General features: G+C 51.3%; 1 protein-coding gene across 1 annotated transcript in view; it reads right to left on the reverse strand.

The window, feature by feature from the left end:
• HCN2 (hyperpolarization activated cyclic nucleotide gated potassium and sodium channel 2) overlaps positions 1-21,417 on the reverse strand; it is a 53,942-nt gene extending 32,525 nt beyond the window's left edge. Inside the window, exon 1 of the mRNA XM_075611499.1 lies at positions 20,903-21,417. Coding sequence (XP_075467614.1) covers positions 20,903-21,339 — 437 coding nt within the window. The 5' untranslated portion in view covers positions 21,340-21,417. The remainder of the gene's footprint in view (positions 1-20,902) is intronic.
• Between the last annotated feature and the right edge of the window lie 5,053 nt (positions 21,418-26,470).

Consider the following 26,470-nt stretch of genomic DNA (forward strand, 5'->3'; position numbering starts at 1 on the left):
GACAGCGAGAGAGAGACGCACACAGACAGCGAGAGAGAGAGACGCACACAGACAGCGAGAGAGAGACGCACACAGACAGCGAGAGAGAGACGCGCAGAGAGTGAGACGCGCAGCGAGAGTGAGACGCGCAGAGAGAGAGACCCGCAGAGAGAGAGACGCGCAGAGAGAGAGACGCGCAGAGAGAGAGACGCGCAGAGAGAGAGACGCGCAGAGAGAGACGCGCAGAGAGAGAGACGCGCAGAGAGAGACGCGCAGAGAGAGAGGAGAGACGCGCAGAGAGAGGAGAGAGACGCGCAGAGAGAGAGAGAGACGCGCAGCAGAGAGAGAGAGACGCGCAGAGAGAGAGACGCGCAGAGAGAGAGAGAGACGTGCAGAGAGAGAGAGAGAGAGAAACACCCACACAGGGAGAGAGAAACACACACACAGGGAGAGAGAGAGAGATACACAGGGAGAGAGAGAGATACACAGGGAGAGAGGGAGAGAGACAGAGAGACAGAGAGACAGAGAGACAGAGGAGACAGAGAGACAGAGAGACAGAGAGACAGAGAGACAGAGAGAGAGAGAGAAGAGAGAGAGAGAGAGAGAGAGAGCAGAGAAGAGAGAGAGAGAGAGAGAGAGAGAGGAGAGAGAGAGGAGAGAGAGAGAGAGAGAGAGAGAGAGAGAGAGAGAGAGAGAGAGATGCATATAAAATGAGAGGGTCGCCCTATAAATCGGACAAATACGATATAATATACATACACTATCTATATACTATGGATATAGATAGATACAGTCTATCGAACATGCACATGCCCCTCTGGCATGGAATGAGTTAAGTCACCAACTATTCTGGAACCTGCAGTGGAGAAAGCTCCTAATGACACACACAGGGACTCATCACTCTGTTCTGTCACCTCAGTGTCACAAAGCTCTGCACATGTGGAGGCATGGTGACACTACCAGGACATTATGAGGAGGGACACGTGTGGGGGAGAGGGAGATGTCAGAGCGCAAACCCATCAAATCCACTGCCACTTAACGGACCAGTTACCAGACACAGTCATTGTGGCAGCAAAACTGTTGGCCAGGTAGAGCAGTTTGTCTGCAGCTTTGTATGTATTTACATAGCACCAACATACAACACAGCCCAGTATAAAGGAGGTGAAAGACACAGATATTCAAACAGGCCAAGATAAGGGGGAAACTAACAAGGTTGTAGAGTCCCAGTTACAGCTCGCAGTGACCTTGGGAGTCACTCTCTCACTGTGCCCCAGGCTCCACATCTATATTTTAAGGACTTGAGGAGAACAGCCTTAATTAAATTCAGCTTTCACACCAAGGCAGGACAACACCCTGTATAGAAAAAAACATCTGTTTTAATGTTCCTCACGTGTTAATCAAGTTGGCTGGGCTGAACCTAATATCAGTCAGGTGACACTCTGGAGCTATTTAACCGAGATGTTTGCAGCCATATTTGAAGTAGCAAGGTTTAAAGTAGAATGTTAGTGCTTGAATTTAAAAGGGAGTCAAAAGGAGTCAACAAGTGGACAACACCACCTGGCACTGTTCCTGGATTTGACCTAATGGCCCCGATTCCTGGATTTGATCTACACTGGAAAGGAGGATATTATCTACACCAGACTGCACATGTCAGCACTTGTGTGATGTCGCCTTTACTATTTATATTTGCTATGGCCTCACTTCTCAAATTATGCACTTCTTTCAACCAGCCTCATGTCTCCAACGCTATTCATATATCTCCATCTCTCCTTTCTTCACCACTTCTCAGTTCACATGACTACTTTCTTACCTGCGCCCTCTGTCACTACACAGCTATACCACCTGCACTAAAACACCCCTACAAAATCATCATCACGCATTCTCTTTCTATCCATGCTTCGCCTCCTTGCTTCTGGGGATATCTCTCCCAATCCTGGTCCCTGCCTTAATTCTACATGCTCTCGTCCTCGCCTGCCAAATGCAACATCTACTCCTTCTGGTGTCAACCCCTCCAACCCTCCCATCTCACTCACTTTCTCCTGTGCCCTTTGGAATGCTCGCTCCCTTTCTAGCAAGTTCCTCTCTGTGCATGACTTCTTTCTCTCTCACTCTATGCTCCTATTTGCTATAACTGAGACCTGGCTCCCTCTGCCTGACTCTGCTCTGGAAGCTGCCCTCTCTTATGGTGGCCTTTCTTTCTCCCACACTCCGCGCCCTGATGGCAGGGGTGGAGGCGTGAGGCTCCTGCTCTCCTCTCTCTGCCGTTACCGAACCCTTCCTATTCCTCCATCTCTTGCTTTTCCCTCCTTTGAGGCTCACACTGTCCAGATGTTCTCTCCTCTCCCTGTCCCATGTGGCGGTCATCTATCGCCCACCCTACCCTCTACTCATCCCCCCTCTGCCTTTCTCTCTCACTTTGAATCCTGGTTCTCTTTCTTTCTCTCCTCAGACTCCCCCGTTCTTCTCCATGGGGACTTTAACTGCCACATTGATGACCCCTCTCTCCCTTGGGATTCCCGCTTTCTCTCTCTAACCTCTTCTTTTGGGCCTTCAACAGTGGACTCGCAGCCAGCACCCACAAGGATGGCTACTACCTAGACCTGGTTTTCACTAAAAACTTCTCTCTGATTTCTCAATTTCCCCCTTTCCTCTCTCTGACAATCACCTCATCTCGTCTCATTTTCTCTAGCCTGTTTCTTCCCTTCTCCATCTCCATCTACCCCTCGTTTCTGCAGAAACCTGCGCTCTATTAACCTACCAGCCTTTGATTCCACTTTACCGCTCCTCCCCTCTCCTCTCTCAGTTCTGTTCCAGACCCTGACAACCTGGTCAGGAACTACAACTCTGCCTTATCCTCCTCTCTTGATCTACATGCCCCGCTTTCTCTCTGCCGTCCTCGACCTTCTAACCCCAGACCCTGGCTAAATTCCCACACGCGCATGCTGCGTTCCTGCACTCGTCCTCTGAACGCCTCTGGAGGAAATCTCACACACTTGCAGACTTCCTTCACTACAAATGTATGCTGTCCTGTTTCAACTATGGCCTCTCTCAGGCTAAACAAACCTACTTTTCTTCACTAATCAACACACAAGTCTAACCCATGCCGACTCTTCTGTCTTTGACTCTCTACTCACACCACCCTCAGCTGCCTCTTCTTCCTCCATCTCCGCTCAGGACTTTGCTGACTATTTTAAGGAAAAGGTGGAATCCATACATCAGAACATCTCCTCTGTTTCCTCCTCCCATCCTACACCTCTTCCTAACTCTCCTCCCTGCCTCCTTGACTCTTTTTCCACTGTCTTAGAGGAGGATGTGTCACTGCTGATCTCCTCTTCTCCCTCTACCACTTGCCCTCTTGACCCTATTCCCTCCCATCTCCTAAAACCTCTTGCTCCTATTATAATCCCTACGCTCACACACATTTTTAACTCCTCCCTCTACTCTGGTACCTCCATGCTGCCAAAGACAGAGGTCATTACACTCTGCTCTAACTACTTGACCTCTCTGCAGCATTTGATACAGTGGACCATCCTCATCTCCTTCACATTCTCCATACTCTTGGTATTCGTAACAAACCTCTATCCTGGATCTCCTCCTACCTCTCCCATCGTACTTTCAGTGTATCTTCTGCTAACACCTCCTCCTCTATCGATCTCTCTTTGGGGGTACCCCAGGGCTGTGTCCTGGGACCTCTTCTCTTTTCTCTGTACCCACTTTCTCTAGATGACCTAATTACCTCATACTTCCTCCCAAACCTGGCCCTACTACCTCCTTCCACATTACTGTTGGAAGTACTATCATTCACACAGTAGCCCAAGCACGCTGCCTAGGGGTCACACTCGACTCCTCTCTCACATTCAAAACGCATCTAAAACTTGTCGCTTTTTCCTCCGCAATATTACAAAGATATGCCCTTTCCTGTTTCTTGACTGCTAAAACTCTGACTCAGGCCCTCATTCTCTCCCGTCTCGATTACTGTAACCTCCTGCTGTCCGGCCTTCCTGCCTCTCACCTGTCTCCCCTACAATCTATCCTAAACTCTGCTGCCAGAATCACTCTACTCTTTCCTAAATCTGTCTCAGTGTCTCCACTGCTGAAATCACTTTCCTGGCTTCCTATCAAATCCTGCATCTCGCACCTCAATTCTCCGCCTCACTTTTAAAGCTTTACACTCTTCTGCCCCTCCTTACATCTCAGCCCTAATTTCTCGCTATGCACCATCCCGACTCTTGCGTTCTGCTCAAGGATGCCTTCTCTTAAAGGGGTTACACCCCAATTGGCCACCCTCTAACCTCACCAGGGAGACAAGGGGTTAACTGGGCTGAGGTCCAGAAATGTGATTTAACCTTGTTATAACATGAAAATGTATATTCCCCCTGTGTAAATGTATTGTGTTATCCTAGTGTTTGCACCCACACATACACTAGGGGTGCTGCGGGAGGGAAAGGGTTAATGTTAAAACAGTGATTCTAGCCCTTTGTTTAAATTACCCTCAAGATGGCCTGCCTACTAAATGCAAATGGTCAGGAGAGCTACCAAATGGTTACGAAACAGCCCTGATCAAAGGCCCAGCCACTCTACCTGTTTGCAGGAAAGCTAGAGTGCGGGGTGAGCGGTATAACTCACACTTACAAACCATAGTATCCTGCCATGTGGTAGACTGGCCAAACGCCTCTGATTTAGGAGTGGGGCTACAGAATGAGTGACCTTATTAAATATAAGAATATTATGAGATGTCCTTGGCTGAACGTGCTAAGAGTTACATAGGTGTATTCGTGGGACTTACCCGCAACTAACGGATACAGACACCTGAGGTTTAACAGATACTAAGAGGCAGATATTAATATCTCTCTTAATTTTAGTATTACGCGGTAATATTTAGTCTCATTGGGAGCGTCATGTGTGACGGAATGTATTAATATGTCTCGCGTGCCAGTAAGTATTACTAAACTGAAGTTATGAAGTTATTTACAGTGTATATGGGATTTTGAATCTGTTGTGAAAACTGCAAACTCCCTCTGTTATGGTAATAGGTAAGCAGAACATCTTGCTAGAATTTACATAGCCTGGTGATCAAAGGCTAAATTGCCTAACTGTTTATGTTGGAGGCAGGAACCAAGAAACTGAATGTTTTTTTAAATGTGATACTTCACACTAAACAAGGGAAGTCCAAAGCTGCTTCAGGAAGCTTCAAAGACTTTTGCTAGCCTTTTCGGCATCTAGGGTTAAGAGATGAGTTTGACATGGTATTTAAGTCAGTCACCCCTTACTCAAATGTCTTTTCATGCTGTGTCTTCATGCATGAGTCTTCATTCATGGGCTGCATGTATTGCTGTGATGTCAATTGAAATATGGAAGAAATGGCCCATCCTGTATCCTGATGGCTTTCTTGTCATAATCTTTAAGTAAGTGTCTATATTTTGCCTGTTATTTGTATATTTTGTTGTGTTCACCTTTATCAAGGAATAAATTATATTTTTATCATATCTAAGTCTCGTCCCAGTTCAACCCAGTTATATATATTATTTGGTGTATTATTAATAGCCTGTCACAAAGCTCCCGTCACACTACCCCCTTTGTATCTATAGCTCTCTCCCACCTTAAACCTTTCTCACTGACTGCCCACAGCCACACTCTGGAATTCCCTTCCCCTCAATACCCGACTAGCACCCTCTTTATCCACTTTTAAGACCAACCTTAAGACACACTTGCTTAAAGAAGCATATGAGTAGCACCTTGGCTAATAATATACACGATACATAAAGCTTGGCCCTTGCAGACGCACTTATCAGAATGCCCTCCTACTGTCTCTGTACGTTCTTCCTACCTACCAATTAGATTGTAAGCTCTTCGGAGCAGGGACTCCTCTTCCTAAAAGTTACTATTATGTCTGAAGCACTTATTCCCATGATCTGTTAATTGTATTATTTGTTACTAGCTTTTGTACCCGGCTTCGGCCGGGGAGCTGGCGGCACATCTCCCCGCGCTGCTGCCGCATCTCCCCTCGCTGCCGGCACATTCCCCCCCCCCCATCTCCTCACCGCCCCCCTCAAACCCCCTGCTGCTGTTACATCTCCGCGCCCCCCCCCCCCCCGCTGCTGGCGCATCTCCCCTCCGCTGCCGCCGGCGCATCTCCCCTCCGCTGCCGCCGGCGCATCTCCCCTCCGCTGCCGCCGGCGCATCTCCCCTCCGCTGCCGCCGGCGCATCTCCCCTCGCTGCCGGCGCATCTCCCCTCCGCTGCCGGCGCATCTCCCCTCCGCTGCCGGCGCATCTCCCCTCCGCTGCCGGCGCATCTCCCCTCCGCTGCCGGCACATCTCCCCTCCGCTGCCGGCACATCTCCCCTCGCTGCCGGCACATCTCTCCGCCCCCCCCCTCCCCACCCGCTGGTACATCTCCCCCCCCCCCCCCAGCTGGCACAAAGCTCAAAATAGTTGCGTTGACCTACAAATCCGCAACACATGTCCAGTAAAAGTTTTGTTGTGCTACGTCGTGCCGTTTGTGAGATTTCGATGCTTCGGACATACAAACGGAATAACAAACTTAGAAATATAGTACTGTTTTACTACTGTACAGCGCTATGTACATTAAGGAGCTATATAAAGAGATACATACACGAGAGAGAGAGAGGGTGTGGGGGAAAGAGAGAGAGGGGGTGGGGGGGGAGAGAGAGCGGGGGTGGGGGGGGGGAAGAGAGAGAGGGGGTGGGGGGGGGAAGAGAGAGAGGGGGTGGGGGGGGAAGAGAGAGAGAGGGGGTGGGGGGGGGAACGAGAGAGAGGGGGTGGGGGGGGAAAGAGAGAGAGGGGGTGGGGGGGAAAGAAGAGAGGGGGATGGGGGGGGGAAAGAGAGAGAGGGGATGGGGGGGAAGAGAGAGGGGGTGGGGGGGAAGAGAGAGAGAGGGGGTGGGGTGGGGGGAGAGAGAGAGAGGGGGTGGGGTGGGGGGAGAAGAGAGGGGGTGGGGGGGAAGCGAAAGAGAGGGGCTGGGGGGGAAGAGAGGAGGGGGCAGGGGGGGGAAGGGGAGAGAGAGGGGGCGGGGGGGGAAAGAGAGATAGAGGGGGTGGGGGGAGACAGAGAGGGGGCGGGGGGGAAGAGAAAGAGAGGGGCTGGGGGGAAGAGAGAGAGAGGGGGTGGGGGGGAGAGAGAGAGGGTGGGGGGGGGGGAAGACAGAGAGGGGGTGGGGGGGAAGAGAGAGAGGGGGTGGGGGGGAAGCGAGAGAGGGGTGGGGGGGGGGAAGAGAGAGTGGGGGTGGGGGGGGAAGAGAGAGAGGGGTGGGGGGGGAAGAGAGAGAGGGGGTGGGGGGGAGAGAGAGAGGGGGGGGAAGAGAGGGGGGGGAGAGAGAGAGGGGGGGAAGAGAGAGAGGGGGGGGAAGAGAGAGAGGGGGGGGAAGAGAGAGAGGGGGGGAAAGAGAGAGAGGGGGGGGAAGAGAGAGAGGGGGGTGGGGGGGGGGAGAGAGAGGGGGTGGGGGGGGGAGAGAGTGGGGGTGGGGGGGGGAAGAGAGAGAGGGGGTGGGGGGAAGAGAGAGAGGGGGTGGGGGGGGGAAAGAGAGAGAGGGGGTGGGGGGGAGGGACGCGAGAGAGAGGGGGTGGGGGGGGGGGAACGAGAGAGAGGGGGTGGCGGGGGGACCGAGAGAGAGGGGGTGAGGGGGGAGAACGAGAGAGAGGGGGGTGGGGGGGAGACGGAGAGAGAGGGGGTGGGGGGAACGAGAGAGAGGGGGGTGGGGGGGAACGAGAGAGAGGGGGTGGGGGGGAACGAGAGAGAGGGGTGGGGGGACGAGAGGAGAGGGGGTGGGGGGAACGAGAGAGAGGGGGTGGGGGGGGAACGAGAGAGAGGGGGTGGGGGAACGAGAGAGGGGGGGTGGGGGGGGGGGAACGAGAGAGGGGGTGGGGGGGGACGAGAGAGAGGGGTGGGAACGAGAGAGAGGGGTGGGGGGGGAACGAGAGAGGGGGGTGGGGGGGGGAACGAGAGAGGGGGGGTGGGGGGGAACGAGAGAGGGGGGGGTGGGGGGGGAACGAGAGAGAGGGGGTGAGAGGTAGCGAGAGAGAGGAGGTGAGAGGGGGCGAGAGAGAGGGGGGTGAGAGGGAGCGAGAGAAAGAGAGAGGGGGAGAGAGGGGAAAGAGAGAGGGAGAGTGGGAAAGAGAGAGGGGGAGAGGAAAGAGGAGAAGGGGAGAGGGAAAGAGAGGGGGAGAGGGAAAGAGAGAGGGGGAGAGGGAACGAGAGAGGGGGAGAGGGAAGAGAGAGGGGGGAGGAGGGAAAGAGAGAGGGGGAGAGGGAAAGAGAGAGGGGGAGAGGGGAAAGAGAGAGGGGGAGAGGGAAAGAGAGAAGGGGAGGAGGGAAAGAGAGAGGGGTTGAGGGAAAGAGAGAGGGAAAGAGAGAGGGAAAGAGAGAGGGGGAGAGGGAAAGAGAGAGGGGGAGTGGGAAAGAGAGGGGGGGAGAGGGAAAGAGAGAGGGGGAGAGGGAAAGAGAGAGGGGAGAGGGAAGAGAGGAGGGGGGAGAGGGAAAGAGAGAGGGGGGAGAGGGAAGAGAGAGGGGGGAGGGAAAGAGAGAGGGGGGAGAGGGAAAGAGAGTGGGGAGATGGAAAGAGAGAGGGGGGAGATGGAAAGAGAGAGGGGGGGGAGAGGGAAAGAGAGAGGGGGGAGAGGGAAAGAGAGAGGGGGAGAGGGAAAGAGAGAGGGGGGGAGAGGGAAAGAGAGAGGGGGGAGAGGGGAAGAAGAGAGAGTGGGGAGAGGGAAAGAGAGAAGGGGAGAGGGAAAGAGAGAGGGGGAGAGGGAAAGAGAGAGGGGGAGAGGGGAAAGAGAGAGGGGGAGAGGGAAATAGAGAGGGGGAGAGGGAAAGAGAGAGGGGGAGAGGGAAAGAGGGAAGGGGGAGAGGGAAAGAGAGAGGGGTTGAGGGAAAGAGAGAGGGAAAGAGAGGGGGAGAGGGAACGAGAGAGGGGGAGTGGGAAAGAGAGGGGGGAGGGAAAGAGAGAGGGGGGAGAGGGAAAGAGAGGGGGGAGAGAGAACGAGAGAGGGGGGAGAGGGACAGAGAGAGGGGGGAGAGGGGAAAGAGAGAGTGGGGAGAGGGGAAAGAGAGGGGGAGAGGAAAGAGAGAGGGGGAGAGGAAAGAGAGAGTGGGGAGAGGGAAAAGAGAGTGGGGAGAGGAAAGAGAGAGGGGGAGGGAAAGAGAGAGTGGGAGAGGGAAAGAGAGAGTGGGGAGAGGGAAAGAGAGAGTGGGGAGAGGGAAAGAGAGAGGGGGAGAGGGAAAGAGAGAGTGGGGGAGAGGGAAAGAGAGAGGGGTTGAGGGAACGAGAGAGGGGGGAGAGGGAAAGAGAGAGGGGGGGAGGGAAGAGAGAGGGGGGAGTGGGAAAGAGAGGGGGGAGAGGGAAAGAGAGAGGGGGAGAGGGAAAGAGAGAGGGGAGAGGGAAAGAGAGAGGGGGAGAGGGAAGAGAGGGGGGAGGAGGGGAAAGAGAGAGGGGGGAGAGGGAAAGAGAGAGGGGGGAGAGGGAAAGAGAGAGGGGGGATAGAGAAAGAGAGAGGGGGGATAGAGAAAGAGAGAGGGGGGGATAGGGAAAGAGAGAGGGGGGATAGAGAAAGAGAGAGGGGGGATAGGGAAAGAGAGAGGGGGAGAGGAAAGAGAGAGGGGGGAGAGGGAAAGAGAGAGGGGGGGGAGAGGGAAAGAGAGAGGGGGGAGAGGGAAAGAGAGAGGGGGAGAGGGAAAGAGAGAGGGGGGAGAGGGAAAGAGAGAGGGGGAGAGGGAAAGAGAGAGGGAGGAGTGGGAAAGAGAGGGGGGGAGGGAAAGAGAGAGGGGGAGAGGGAAGAGAGAGGGGGAGAGGGAAAGCGGGGGGGAGAGGGAAGAGAGAGGGGAGAGGGAAAGAGAGAGGGGGAGAGGGAAGAGAGAGGGGGGATAGGGAAAGAGAGAGGGGGGGAGGGAAAAAGAGAGGGGAGAGGGAAAGAGAGAGGGGGGGGAGAGGGAAAGAGAGAGGGGGGAGAGGGAAAGAGAGAGGGGGAAAGAGGGAAAGAGAGAGGGGGGAAGAGGGACAGAGGGAGAGAGAGGACAGGCAAACAAATTGATTATCACAGACAGACACACCATATCTTCCCTCTCCCATTGTACTTTACAGATATGCAGACCACACAGACAGAAACAGAGTAATATTCTATTACCAGGCTCACGTGGAGCCGGAGGATGAACCTTGCACACAACACGGCCGGGTGATACTGTGTATCTGCTCGTGTGGATGGAATTGCTCTCCTCAGAACCCACTCCCAACCCCACAACTCAAACACGCCGAGTGTATTGTTACCTGCGGCTCAATGCTTCTTTGTCTGCAAAAAACTGCGACACTGCCCAAGGCTGGAGATTAGGGGAATAAAGACCTCTGATGTCACTGATGATGTCATCAGCCTGTATCTCCTCCACGCCCACAGGTAGAAGCAGGAATGAGTGATGGTTTCTCCTCTCACCCCTCCTGTGCCAGCATTACACCGCTTTCCATGTTACTATAGTAGTGTGTAATACATGCTTGGCAGCGCACTGCTGGTTCCTTGGTGTTCAAGTGATTAACTGGCCAATATACTTCTTTTAACCCCCCCCCCCCCCCACATATCTCTCATATAGAAAGTTCTGCAATTCATCATTAACCCCTTGCCTGCCAGGTGCCTTGCCTTTATTCACAAATACGGTTTCGCTCTCTTGGTCATTCGGAGCCTATTTATTTCAGCCCCATATACACCCCAATCTATTAGCGTGCGTGCGTGCGTGCGTGTGTGTGTGTGTATACACACACACACACAGTGGTGTGAAAAAGAAAGTACACCCTCTTTGAATTCTATGGTTTTACATATCAGGCCATAATAACAATCATCTGTTCCTTAGCAGGTCTTAAAATTAGGTAAATACAACCTCAGATGAACAACAGCACATGACATATTACACCGTGTCATGATTTATTTAACAAAAATAAAGCAAAAATGGAGAAGCTATGTGTGAAAAACTAAGTACGCCTTTACTGCTTCCATAGGAATTAAGATGCTAAGTCGCAGACAGGTGCTGCTAATCAAATGCCCTTGATTAATTGATCAGCAGCAGTGTGACCACCTCTATAAAAGCCGAAGTTTTAGCAGTTTGCTGGTCTGGAGCATTCTGATGTGTGTTAACAATGCCAATTAGGAAAGACATCAGCAATGATCTTAGAGAAGCAATGTTGTTGCCCGTCAATCTGGGAAGGGTTATAAGGCCATTTCCAAACAATTTAAAGTCCATCATTCTACAATGAGAAAGATTATTCAAAAGTGGAAAACATTCAAGACAGTTGCCAATCTTCCCAGGAGTGGACGCCCTCAGCAAATTCACCCCAAGGTCAGACCGTGCATTGCTCAGAGATTGCAAAAAAAACAAGAGTTACATCTCAGACTCTACAGGCCTCAGTTAGCAAGTTAAATGTTAAAGTTCATGACAGTACAATTAGAAAAAGACTGAACATGTATGGTTTGTTTGGAAGGGTTGCCAGGAGAACATGGCAGCACGGCTTAGGTTTGCAAAGTTGCATCTGAAGAAACCACAAGACTTCTGGAACAATGTCCTTTGGACAGAGGAGACCAAAGTGGAGATGTTTGGCCATAATGCACAGTGCCACGTTTGGCAAAAACCAAACACAGCATATCAGCACAAACACCTCATTCCAACTGTCAAGCATGGTGGTGGAGGGGTGATGATTTAGGCTTGTTTTGCAGCCACAGGACCTGGGAACCTTGCAGTCATTGAGTCGACCATAAACTCCTCTGTATACCAAAGTATTCTAGAGTCAAATGTGAGGCCATCTGTCCGACAGCTAAAGCTTTGCCGAAATTGGGTCATGCAACAGGTCATGCAACAGAATGGCTGAAAAAGAAATGAATCAAGGTGTTGCAATGACCCTGTCAAAGTCCAGACCTCAACCCGATTGAAATGCTGTGGCTAGACCTTAAGAGAGCTGTGCATAAACATATGCCCACAAACCTCAATGAACTGAAGCAACGTTGTAAAGAAGAGTGGGCCAAAATTCCTCCACAACGATGTGAGAGACTGATAAAGTCATACAGAAAACGATTACTTCAAGTTATTGCTGCTGAAGGTGGTTCTACAAGCTATTAAATCATAAGGTGTACTTAGTTTTTCACACATGGCATCTCCATGTTGGCTTTATTTTTGTTAAATAAATCATGACAGGGATCCCCTGATGAAATCCGCTGAGACGGATGAAACGCGTAGAGTCACGTGGCATAGGAACTACGGTGGTTGAGCAGTCCAGACGCCAGAGTGAAGACGTCAGTGCAGGAGTTCCCTGTTCCCCGATTGGTGAGAGTTCGTGTGCAGCCGTACTGACCAGAAACCATAGGAATCCCATCCGGGTTGACGGAGAGAGGTTCAAACAGTGGCACCGGCAACAGCAACACCTATATGCAGTGACAACAACTGTATGCAGACGGAGGACGGCTGTGGAAGTCTGACGTCGGTCTGGTGCATGGGCTGATCCCATAACAAGCCTTTATTTTACAGACAAAGTGTGAGTTTGCAATTGTCTGTCCATGGCAAATTAAACCTTTTATATCTGATTTTACACAAGGATCGGGCGCCTTTTCTTTTCTCTAATAGGTATCGTTGGGAGGTTGGTGAGCCCAAGAAGAAGCTGCCCGGACCATATTTTTCTTTTTAAAAGGACTCAAATGGACATTTAAGTATTATTTATTTATTTTGTTGTTTTGATATTGCGTACATTTTTTAGAGATTTTTTCTTTTATGTCATTTTTTTCCATATGATCAGATTTTTTCAATTGTGATTTTTTTATTGTATATTTTTAATAGCTACACACTTTTTTCATTTTTTCAATTATTAACATTTGTTCATTTTTTACATCCACTTGTTCCTAACCACTACTTTATTTAATACAATTCTATTGCCATTAGGCATCTGTGCTGGGTGTGTCATCTTGCTGTGCTGGATCAGGGTTGCAGCAATTTGGGTGTGTATGGATTAGGGCGCTGTCTTATATATTTTCATATGTGTGTGTGTGTGTGTGTGTGTGTATGGGTATAGCAGTGTATGCTGCGCAAAACTGAGGTTTTTCAAGCACCATGAAGAGTTGACAATCTAACCATTTGTGGACAGTCATGAAGATAAAGTGACAAAAGTCTAACATCGCAAGGAGCTCTCACTGTATCTTTAGTCAAGAACTCCCACTTCGAAGACACACAGATGACACAATGCTGAGGTGTGGACTGGCAGGAATAGAAGTGGTTAACTTGCAGAGGTTCTCAATCAGACTTTTCTGCAGTGCAAGTATAGTTCCTGCTCTAACAGTCCATACTTCACTCCGCCTCCACTCTAATAAAATAATGAGGTGGGCATTAGCACAGAACAGGGGCTTTATATAGCATCACAATTGGAAGGGAGAGGGGAGGGGAAGTGTCTGGGAATCATCCATGTGAGTAAGATTTCAATACGTGGACAGAGAAGGGATGGAGCTGGTTTACTGATCATCCTCTCAGGGTCTGGAGGGCAGAGATAAGCAAGGTCTATGGAGAGAAGTGATAGCATTGTGCTGGTCCTCAGAAGCGGTCCCGTCTACTTCAGCACCAAGGACAGTTCCCACTTTGTGGGACCAGCCACACAGCACCTCCTGCTACGGGCACTGTCAAACACCCTATGTCCATGACAATGACCAATACAGGCAAAAATCAGTATGACTGATCATGCATACATACATACATACCATACATGCCCCCACTCACATACACCCAGAGCCTCCTTCCAAAAACATACATAATACATGACGCCATCCATCGATAGCCTCCTTCCAAACACACACACACATACCCACATACATGGCTCCCCTTTTTCCAAACACACACTTAGTGACCCCATTCATATACACACAGCGCTTTCTGACATCAAATAAAAAGGGCTTGCTATCCAACACAAATACATAACCCTGCACACAATGTATGCAGCCCCTCCTCTACCTGACACAGATTTTTGGGGGAGCCTTCAGAGTTCCGGCATCTCCACATTGTGATAAGGAATTATTAGGAAATGTGGCTGAATACTGACTGAGAAGAGCTGTATGCTTAATCTGACACCCCTACACACACGTATATAGGACACACTCCCAACACACACACACACACTCCCCAACACACACACACACTCCCCAACACACACACACACACACTCCTCAACACACACACATACACACTCCTCAACACACAAACACACACACTCCTCACACACACCACTCAACACACACACACTCCTCAACACACACACACTCCTCAACACACCACACACTCCTCAACACACACACGCTCCTCAACACACACACGCTCCTCAACACACACACACACACTCCTCAACACACACACACACACTCCTCAACACACACACACACACTCCTCAACACACACACACACACTCCTCAACACACACACACTCCTCAACACACACACACGTCCTCAACACACACACACTCCTCAACACACACACACTCCTCAACACACACACACTCCTCAACACACACACACTCCTCAACACACACACACTCCTCAACACACACACACTCCTCAACACACACACACTCCTCAACACACACACACACACACTCCTCAACACACACACACACACTCCTCAACACACACCACACACACACACACTCCTCAACACACACACACACACACTCCTCAACACACACACACACACACACCTCAATACACACACACACTCCTCAACACACACACACACTCCTCAACACACACACACACTCCTCAACACACACACACACTCCTCAACACACACACACACACTCCTCAACACACACACACACTCCTCACACACACACACACTCCTCAACACACACACACCACACACGCTTCGATCCCACCTGGCTACCTAAAATGGGGGTGTGTAAACCACTGTCTTAGCATTGCGTCAGCCGCGAACTACAACTCCCAGCATCCCATGCTGCAAAGTAATAAGACCAACGCAGAACCCCTTCACTTCCAGGTCGGCCCGCGACATATTGCGAAGCAGATCGATATGACAAATTAGGACCCAGGTGGGACCATTAAACCTTTCAGAACAGGTGTGTAGCAACGCAGTGCCGGACGTGGTCGCTGGAACGGTTAAACCGTCATCCTCCAGAGACTGCTAAATGCCAGGTGTCTGATACTCCAAGTGATGTGTTAATTAGGAGAAGAAGGAAAAAACAACTCTCTTGCACCTCTCAGTTTAAGCGTAGCTCGCCGGGGAGAGATTACAATGCCAAAGCTATTTCTGCCAGTACGGCCCTGGAAAAATCCGACTTGATGCAGGTAGTGATACCTTTTAGCGGACCAGCAGTAGTTTTCTTTAGAACAGAAATAAAAGTGTACAGAGCTTTCAAAACCTCAGTGGTTTCTTCAAGCGTTAGGGGTTGGCAAAAGGCTTCAGCCTCGGAATGGGGGTAAGAGTATGGAAGGAATTCCTAAGCTGCAAAGACTGCCCCTCTGGCGGCGAACGGGTTAAGGGAACATTATTCTAGGTGGCTAAATCAGATCCCGGGCCAGTTTAAGGGCTACGATATGACTGAACACTGTTAAAACCGTTTCCAGCGATTTGTTAAGATGACGAAGCCTCTCCTCAATGTCACTGACAAACAGGCCGCCGACGGGAAGGGGACAGTCGGTACTGCTGTTCCGGGTCAGGAGAGTTTGGGTCTGGCCACCTTCATGCATGTCAGTTATTTCAGGGGAGCTGCAGGAAGCACGGGGAGGGAAAATCCCTTTCCCTGCGCTGAGCAGTGGGCGGAGCCTCAGGGAGAGCAGAGGAAAGTGCAGGGCAGGAGCACGGGGCAGAAACAGGGTGAGAGGGGGGCAGTGAGGGGGTGAGAGGGGCAGAGAGGCGGGGAGAGGGGCAGAGAGGCGGGGAGAGGGGCAGAGAGGCGGGGAGAGGGGCAGAGAGGCGGGGAGAGGAGCAGAGAGGCGGGGAGAGGGGCAGAGAGGCGGGGAGAGGGGCAGAGAGGCGGGGAGAGGGGCAGAAAGGCGGGGAGAGGGGCAGAGAGGCGGGGAGAGGGGAAGAGAGGCGGGGAGAGGGGAAGAGAGGTGGGGAGAGGGGAAGAGAGGCGGGGAGAGGGGAAGAGAGGCGGGGAGAGGGGAAGAGAGGCGGGGAGAGGGGGAGATAAAATAGAAATACATAAGATGGAAAAGAGTGAGAGACGAGAGGTAAAGAAAATAAGGTAGAAGAGAAAAGTTATTGTGATTGTTAAAGAGGATGCAGACACGAAGAGAACAATGAGAAAGAGACATGGGGAGAGAAACATGGGGGGTTAAAGAAAGAGAACAGCATGGATGGGAAAAGAGGAGAGGCTGAGACATGCAGGTGTTAAAGAATAGAAAGATAGTATGTGTGAGAAAAGAGACATTGGGAGGGAGGAAAAAGAGACACGAGGCAGAAATAATAGAAATACACAAGGGGAGAACAGAGAAAAATGTAGGGTGTAAGAAGAGTGACGCTGGGGGAGGAGAGGACAGAGAAAGGCACGCGGGGAGGGAGGCGAGAGAGACGTGGGGAGGCGGAGGGGAGAGAGACGCGGGGGAGGGGAGAGAGACGCGGGGGAGGGGAGAGAGACGCGGGGGAGGCGGAGCGGAGAGAGACACGGGGGAGGCGGAGGGGAGAGAAACACGGGGGGAGAAATACATGCTGGCAGGGAGCGCACAGAATGATATGCTGTGAGAGAAAGACATGCTGGGGGGGGGAAGAAAGACATGCTGGGGGGAGAGAGAAAGACATGCTGGGGGGGAGAGAGAAAGACATGCTGGGGGGGAGAGAAAGACATGCTGGGGGGGAGAGAAAGACATGCTGGGGGGGAGAGAGAAAGACATGCTGGGGGGGAGAGAGAAAGACATGCTGGGGGGGAGAGAGAAAGACATGCTGGGGGGGAGAGAGAAAGACATGCTGGGGGGAGAGAGAAAGACATGCTGGGGGAGGAGAGAAAGACATGCTGGGGCGGGAGAGAGAAAGATATGCTGGGGGGGAGAGAGAAAGATATGCTGGGGGGGAGAGAGAAAGACATGCTGGGGGGAGAGAGAAAGACATGCTGGGGGGGGAGACATGCTGGGGGGGAGAGAGAAAGACATGCTGGGGGGAGAGAGAAAGACATGCTGGGGGGGAGAGAGAAAGACATGCTGGGGGGAGAGAGAAAGACATGCTGGGGGGGAGAGAGAAAGACATGCTGGGGGGGAGAGAGAAAGACATGCTGGGGGAAGAGAGAAAGACATGCTGGGGGGAGAGAGAAAGACATGCTGGGGGGGGAGAGAGAAAGACATGCTGGGGGGGGAGAGAGAAAGACATGCTGGGGGGGGAGAGAGCAAGACATGCTGGAGGGGGGAGAGAGCAAGACATGCTGGAGGGGGGAGAGAGAAACATGCTGGGGGGGAGAGAGAAAGACACGCTGGGGGGGAGAGAGAAAGACACGCTGGGGGGAGAGAGAAAGACACGCTGGGGGGAGAGAGAAAGACACGCTGGGGGGAGAGAGAAAGACACGCTGGGGGGAGAGAGAAAGACACGCTGGGGGGGAGAGAGAAAGACATGCTGGGGGGGAGAGAGAAAGACATGCTGGGGGGAGAGAGAAAGACATGCTGGGGGGAGAGAGAAAGACATGCTGGGGGGGAGAGAGAAAGACATGCTGGGGGGGGAGAGAGAAAGACATGCTGGGGGGGAGAGAGAAAGACATGCTGGGGGGGAGAGAAAGACATGCTGGGGGGGAAAGAGAAAGACATGCTGGGGGGGGGGCAGAGAAAGACATGCTGGGGGGGGACAGAGAAAGACATGCTGGGGGGGGGGGAGAGAGAAAGACATGCTGGGGGGGGGGAGAGAGAAAGACATGCTGGGAGGGGAGAGAGAAAGACATGCTGGGGGGAGAGAGAAAGACATGCTGGGGGGAGAGAGAAAGACATGCTGGGGGGAGAGAGAAAGACATGCTGGGGGGAGAGAGAAAGACATGCTGGGGGGGGGGAGAGAAAGACATGCTGGGGGGGGGGGGGGAGAGAAAGACATGCTGGGGGGGGAGAGAGAAAGACATGCTGGGGGGGAGAGAGAAAGACATGCTGGGGGGGAGAGAGAAAGACATGCTGGGGGGGAGAGAGAAAGACATGCTGGGGGGGAGAGAGAAAGACATGCTGGGGGGGAGAGAGAAAGACATGCTGGGGGAGGAGAGAGAAACATGCTGGGGGGAGAGAGAAAGACATGCTGGGAGGGAGAGAGAAAGACATGCTGGGGGGAGAGAGAAAGACATGCTGGGAGGAGAGAGAAAGACATGCTGGGAGGAGAGAGAAAGACATGCTGGGGGGAGAGAGAAAGACATGCTGGGGGAGAGAGAAAGACATGCTGGGGGGGACAGAGAAAAAGACATACTGGGGGGAGAGAAATACATACTGAGGGAAGAGAGAAATACATACTGAGGGAAGAGAGAAATACATACTGAGGGAAGAGAGAAATACATACTGGGGGGAGAGAGAAATACATACTGGGGGGAGAGAGAAATACATACTGGGGGGAGAGAGAAATACATACTGGGGGGAGAGAGAAATACATACTGGGGGGAGAGAGAAATACATACTGGGGGGAGAGAGAAATACATACTGGGCGAGAGAGAAATATATACTGGGGGGAGAGAGAAATGCATACGGGGGAGAGAGAAATGCATACGGGGGAGAGAGAAATGCATACGGGGGAGAGAGAAATACATACGGGGGAGAGAGAAATACATACGGGGGAGAGAGAAATACATACGGGGGAGAGAGAAATATATGCTGGGGGGGAGAGAGAAATATATGCTGGGGGGGAGAGAGAAATATATGCTGGGGGGGAGAGAGAAATATATGCTGGGGGGGAGAGAGAAATATATGCTGGGGGGGAGAGAGAAATATATGCTGGGGGGGAGAGAGAAATATATGCTGGGGGGTAGAGAGAAATATATGCTGGGGGGGAGAGAGAAATATATGCTGGGGGGGAGAGAGAAATATATGCTGGGGGGGAGAGAGAAATATATGCTGGGGGGGAGAGAGAAATATATGCTGGGGGGGAGAGAGAAATATATGCTGGGGGGGAGAGAGAAATATATGCTGGGGGGGAGAGAGAAATATATGCTGGGGGGGAGAGAGAAATATATGCTGGGGGGGAGAGAGAAATATATGCTGGGGGGGAGAGAGAAATATATGCTGGGGGGGAGAGAGAAATATATGCTGGGAGGAGAGAGAAATATATGCTGGGGGGGAGAGAGAAATATATGCTGGGGGGAGAGAGAAATATATGCTGGGGGGGAGAGAAATATATTCTGGGGGGGAGAGAAATACATGCTGGGGAGAGAAACATGAAGGTTAAAGAAAATGACAAAGAGGCAAATAAGAGCTGGTCGGGGGGAGAAAGACATTGGAGGAAAGATAGAAAAGGGGAAAATCAATTGAGAAACAGGGAGGAAAGGAGACAGACAATGGGGAAGAAAGAGAGTGAAACACGAGGGGAAAAGGAGAGAAATACATGAGAGGAGGGGACTATAGAGAGTGACACAAGGGGAAAAGATGAAATGACATGAAGGGTGTGCGAGAAATACACTACTGGGAAAAGGAGAGAGAAAGGCATATGGTGGAGAGAGAATAAAGAGACGCGACAAAGCAAAGTAGATGAAAGTATAATTGTGTCGTAACTGTCGACGAGCAAAGAACGAGAACCCCATTCTTCACATATGTCATGGGCCCAAAAAATGATGTTGGTGGCCCAGCCCGCATATGAATCTCTGATGGTCTGTGCTGCATTACAAATAAAAGGGATGATAAATAGACCGTGGTACACATTTCCCTGCTACACACACACAGCATGGATGGAGAGCAAGATTCCAGGTGATGCATCACTGGAGTCTACACACAGCAATAACACTGCAACCTTGAACACAGCGAACGGACGAGGGAGGAGAGAGCTAGTAACCCATTCAATGCCAGAGGGCCCTGTGGAGCAGGCCTTTCCTGCGGCAGAGAGGCTGGTAGATGTCTATGTTATATGTCAAGAGGCCTGGGGAAGCTGTGTCGCCTACCTGCAGGACACCTTGAATATTAACAGTGTGTGCCCAGCCCATTTTTTTTTATAGATTCAACTACTTATGAGGCCCTAGGGCAGTGTTTTTCAACCAGGGTTCCTAGGAGCATCTCTAAAGGGTTAATTGCAATTTTCTGCTCATTTGAAAATTGTATCAAATACAGAAGAATGTACAATGCATCCGAGTTGCTATTAGAGATGGTTGGGGGTTCCTCAGAATTTCACTTAAGGCTCCTTAACCAAAAAAAGTCGGAACCCACTACCCTGGGGCAAGTAGCCCTAGTATAACAGGAATCCCTGGGGTAGATGCCTTCAGACCATGTTAAAGTGCCCTTGATGGCACATGGTAGTGTAATCATGTGCGCTCATACTCTGACACTGTCTGGCCACCTCTTCCCACCACCAAGGCAGGCACCCACGGGGGCCAGCTAGGAAGGGCAGAGATGGCATTTGCACTGATGGAGGTATTAACAGCGACCCCCCTTACCCATCCAACAAATGTTTCCCAACCCAGGGTGATGCTCCTCAATATCAATGCCCAAACTTCCCCAATACCCTCCCTTACTTCCCACCCCTCCTGAATAGCCCACACAGACGCCTGTGACCTTCTAATTCTGTCTTCAACACCCTGATGCCCCCTCACTTCTACCTGCCACCACTTCTCTTGATGCCCTCAGCACCCCAACTCTCCATCGATGCCTCCTACACAATGATGCTCCCCTCCGAAAACCTGAAGGCACAGTAGGAGCGCGTGATCCATGACCCCCTCCCCCCGGGGTACTTGAAGTCGCTGTGCACGTTCCATGCCCCTCCAGCTACCTCCCCCCCCCCCCCCCTCCCGGGGTACCTGAAGTCGCTGTAGGGGTGGATGATCCAGGCCCCCGCTGATTTAACCCTCTCCTGCTCCCGTTCCACCTCCTTCTGACTCCCGAACATCCGCAGGGAGAACTTGTTGACCCCAGGCTGGAGCATGGCAGTGAGCTGCCGGTGCATGAAGCCGACCCTGGGCTCCTCATCCCCGGCTTCCTCCTCCTCCTCCTGCGCCTCCTTGCCAGGGGAGCCGCGCGGGGGGTCGGTGGAGAAGGACACCTTGTGCTCCCGGGGCGGCCCCTCCGCCAGCTCCCGCCTGCACTCCCCATTCGGGCTGCCCTTCCCGGTCCCCGGTGTCCCCGCAGAGCTGCACGGGCTCCGAGTTCCGCGCCTCCCTGAGCGAGCATCTTCCGGAGCCGCTGCCTCCCCTCCCCGCATCCCCGCAGCGCTGCAGCCGCCTCCCCGCCCGTCCATTGCAGCGGGGACCTGCTCACTGAGCACAGGGAGGGAGCGGCGGGCGGGGACAATGCCAGGGGCGTGGCGAAGGGAGGGGCCGCGCAGGGAACTGACCAATGAGGGACGAGGATGGCGTGGAAAAGGGGAACGGGCTATGTGAACGGGGAGGGATCGCGCAAAGGTGGCCAGGGAGTATGTGGGGCGGGGCCTCCAGAGAAAGGGGCGGGGACACTCTAGCAGGATTGATGACGCGAAGAGGGCGGAGACACGACGGAGGGGGCGGAAACACGAACAAGATGGTCTGGCAGAGTGGGCGGGGACATGGGGGTGGGTGAAATATGCTAATTAGGGGGAGGGGCCAAGATGCAGACACATCAACAACCAAATCTTTATCTAGGTGTATAAATATATATCTTCAAGTTTCTGAAACAGATTCCCTGATATCATTCTCCCATCTTACTTTTGGTCATCGGCTTGGTCCTCTAATCCAGGGGAGCGCAAACTTTTGGAGCTGCGCCCCTCTGCCTGCTCCCCCCCTTACCTCGTGTCACGACACGTGACCGTTGCCATGGCGATGGGCGTCAAATGACGCCACGGGGTCATGTGACGACACGTCACATGATCCCGCTGCATTATTTTACGCCGCGTCACACCAAGTCTTCTGAAAACCGATAAGTGAGTTACAGAGGCCTCGCGCCGTCCCCCAGCATTTAATTGAAATGCCTCGGGGAAGAGCACGTGGCCTCTGTAACCGCTGCGCCCCCCCCCCCCCCAAAAAAAATCCCACGCCCCCCAGTTTGCGCAGCCCTGCTCTTATCTCTCTTGGAATCCCATCTTTGTCCAACGATGGACATATCTCCTTCAAATATATGTCCGGCCCATTTTAATGTCTTCGCCCTTGTCACAGGCTTTGCTCTCAAAGCCATTCATTCTTTTCCCTGTCTCTTCGGGTAATACCCAGCATACAGTAGGGTCCCACTAATATGGCGGGTTCCGTTCTATGGACCCGTCGCAAAGCAAAAATCACTGTAAAGCGTAACTGGCGATTTTCCACGTCTCCTGCAGGCACGCGCAGACCTGCAGTCCCTCCTTTTGAGCATGCACAACCTCGGCAGCCCCCGTTCTGCACATGCACAGACATGGCGGCCCCCTTCTCTGTACCGCCGTATTGGCGGGACGCCGAGAAGCAGGGCCCGCCTGTACATCTCTCCATACTTCTTTGAATCACCAGGCGCTGTTGAATTATCTTAACATTTAGGGTCAAAGTTACACCCATGATAGTGGGGGGACCGACGCTTCGGGTCATATGCGCTGTGTCAAGCTCTGACGCGGCGTCTCCTCTTGCCACAATGTAAAGAAGCGAAAGTCTGGCATTCTGTTTCCGTCTGCGTGGCCGTGATGACGTCAGATACAGCGTGTCGCCATAGCAACATTTGCGGAAGTGAGAGTCTCAATCACTGAGCATGTTGCTCCTTGTTGCTAGGTAACCAACACTATATAGCACCAACAGTGTACATATGGCTTTACAAAATATACATTAGAATACAGGCATCCATCTTACTAGCACAGCAGACGATATGGGATTCTTGTCCTGCAGAGCTGACACTCTAAATGACCCAGAGATCGTTATGAGGGAGAAGAGTTAGTTACTATCAGAATGAAGATATATCCCCATCACTGAATCTCCAGCTGCTCTACTAATTATTGTTTAGTAATCTCATTATTATGCTCCCACACACAGAGCATTGTACCCAGATCATCTTATAATCAGATTTCTAGGAACGTGAAGGCATCCGCGCACGTTAGAGGAATGTTTAGGAACCTACAGGACCGGTTAATCCCACATCCCAGCAGGTTATTTACTACAGTGTGTTAGATTGGTCCCACACCTTTATTTATATCCCTGTTCTTCAGTTTGTCCTCCTTGGCGGGCACTGATTTCACGCTCCGACAGTTCATTGAGCAGATTCAGCATCTCTCAGCCTTCGCTGGCGGCTCGAACTCCCGAGTGCAAAAAACACGGCAAGCTGATTACGCGTTCATTAACCCACGCTGTGTTTACTATCCCTCCATGATAATGGTGGTGCTGGGGGGAGGGCACACGGCCGCCTTGTATTATTTGTATATGTGGGAGAAACTGGGATGAGTTTAGTGGTGATGGCACTGCCTTTGAAGTGGGTAAACCTGGCTCACACCAGTGTCAGCTCACCGTGTGACCGTGGGCACGTCCTTTATCTCACTGTGACACCAGCACCAAAAGTAGATTGGATGCTCTTTGGGATAGGGACTCATTGTGCCTGCACAGTTCTATGTACAGGGGGCCGTACACTGTCAGTGCTATATAGTAAGAATAACATCTTACATTTACAGCGCTATAGTGGCGAGAAAGAGTTTATGAACCACTTAGGATGTTCACATATTTCAAACCTAAAATGTTATTATATCTTAATGTACAGTATATATATACACACACACGTTTTATATATATATATATATATATATATATATATATATATATATATGAAAGAGAAGCGCGTGCCACATAGCGTGAATCAATATATAAACATTTTAATCATACAAATTAAAAACCTCTAGATAGGTACTGGGGCGCAACACCAGAAATTTATTTTGGGGGTGCAACGTTTCTTTGGGTAAATGTCTACATTAGAATCCGTCCATAATGTCCATCCAGCCGAGCATGCAAGCAACGGTGTTCCCGGGGTTTCACTTACCTGCCGACCCCAGTGCCACGATGTCGCTTCGCCATGACGCCGCAATGTGGATGGAGGAGGGCTCTTACAGGCGCCCCGTTCTCTCCCCCGGCAATCCGTTTCATTGCTGTGGGGAAGAGGGTGGGACTTGTGTAATTCTTGGGGGGTGCAAATACAAAAAAGGAAGAAAGTGAAAAGAGCGCAACACCTCCTGGTGAAGTATGTCTGTTACGGAAGACCAGAATAAAGGCTTAAACACACTCACCGACACCCATAAATGTAAAGCCCATAGTCTGTAAAAATTCTCTGCGGGCGAACACGGGGCTGGCACGGGGGAAATGGCAGAACGCTTCCGGGAAAGGGGCTACGATCACAGGGGGATAGAACTGGCACTTACCAAGGCTAGATTGCCCATGAGGGAGGAACGCCTCAAACCGGTGGCAAGGCCGGCGAGATGCCAACCGCTTCAATGTGGTTACCACATACAGCACGGCCTCCAGCCTCATACAGAAAAGTGCTCTGAATAATTGGCACATTCTAGCCAATGACAAACGAATGGGAAAATACTTCGTATCACTGCCTCTCTTCTGTTATAAGAGGGGTTGCAGTCTGGGAGACTCTCTTACAAAATCGGATCCAGTGGAGAAATATGCTACATCCCCAATTTTGGCTGACACCGGGTGTACACAAGTGCCATGGCTACTTAAAATGCCAATATCTAATGTTGGGCAATACTTTCTCCCAGCCACAGAAAGGAAATCCCATTAAAATCATGGACTTTCTCAATTGCAAATTTGTAGTATATATCATTAAATGCCCTTATGGGCTATACTACGTAGGGAAAACCTCAAGGATGCTCAAAGAAAGAATTACCATGCATAGATAAACTATCTGTAAAGCTCTTTTGGACATCACGGATAAGGATGATTTAAAACACCTACCAGTAGCAAGGCATTTCAAACAAAAACTACACAGCCTAGCCACCTTCCGTTGTATGCCCATTGTACAGGCACATGTCCCAGCCAGGAGAGGTAATAGGCACAAGATACTGCTCCAGCTAGAGGCAAAAATGATCTACAAACTAAGCACGATGACACCAAAGGGCCTTAATGAGGACCTGAATCTCGGATGTTTCCTCTAGGATACTATCATTGATTATCCCTGTATCCACCTACTGATATAAGCACCACGTCCTGACCACTATTGGGATCGAACTTGGGTACCTGCTATCCATAGATTCGTGTTACATTACCTTGTGTCCTTATTAGCTACAACAGATTTATGCATCCCAAAAACTAGTCTACGGTACTATACTCAACACTTATGGAGTCGGCTCCACGGCACTCTCTGCTTCTTCCATGGACTTCTATACCCCCATCACCCCACTCACTTTGCCACAGGGTAAGCCTCACATCTCTGGTCCGACAAGACTCCCGCAATTCAGATTTCTTCTGTCACAGCATAGCCAATTTGCCGCAGCGCGCATGCGCACTGTGGTTACCAAGGACGCTTTGCAGAGCCAGCTGATGACGCTCAGACTAGTTCAAAATGGTAGGACTCGTGTCCACCTGATACAGCGATATCCGGCCAAACTTTTTCAAAATGGCCACTAATTACCTGTGCAGGTCACCTGAACTTTCGCGTGCTCTCTTGATTTTTTTAATTGTTTGGTGTGTTTGATTGCACCTGGGTGCTGGTATATAAGTCACCTACTGTCACGGTTCCACTGCACCCCCGCAACCCCCCGAGGAAGATCCCCCTGTGCGGATCGAAACACAGGTTTTGTGTGTCATTTATCAAATCTACTATTTATTTGATTACTTACTGCATGCTGTCTCTTTCTTGCCATACTCATTGTTGGTAACGTATGCTCTAGATTTTTTTATGGGACAAGCACCAGGCCCTTATACTATCACTACCAGAGTGCCGGCTACACACACACACAATCCCCTTTTCAAGAGAGTATTTATATCACCAATAGTGGAAACCATAACATTAGCTGGAGTGAGTAGGGGTGCAAATACACCATTGTACCCCCATCCCCCTGGTTGTGCTACTGGATAAGAACACTCACAAGTATAGTGGGGAAAATCGCATTTGGGAGATAAAATCTCACGAGAAGATTGCGGTTGTTGGTTCTGGTCATCTCATGAACACACTGATATCCTGCTGGATCAGCGGCACTGCTGGCACCTGCTCGGAAGATATTATAATCCGGATGTAATGAACCACAGCAGGAAATTGCAACCGGCAAACAGTCAGTCGCATCCACACGGTAGCAATTAGTAGCAAAGTTCCTCTGAGCTCAGTAGCTCACACTAGCGTGATGAGAAATCACGCAACACACTTAGGTCCCTGCGCGTTTCGACCAAGTCCATGTGACTTCATCGGGTATGCCGGCCTTCGCTTTTACTGGGTCGAAGCCGGCGCGCTGGCAG

The sequence above is a fragment of the Ascaphus truei genome, chromosome 8, assembly GCF_040206685.1.
Source record: "Ascaphus truei isolate aAscTru1 chromosome 8, aAscTru1.hap1, whole genome shotgun sequence".
Classification (NCBI taxonomy): domain Eukaryota; kingdom Metazoa; phylum Chordata; class Amphibia; order Anura; family Ascaphidae; genus Ascaphus; species Ascaphus truei.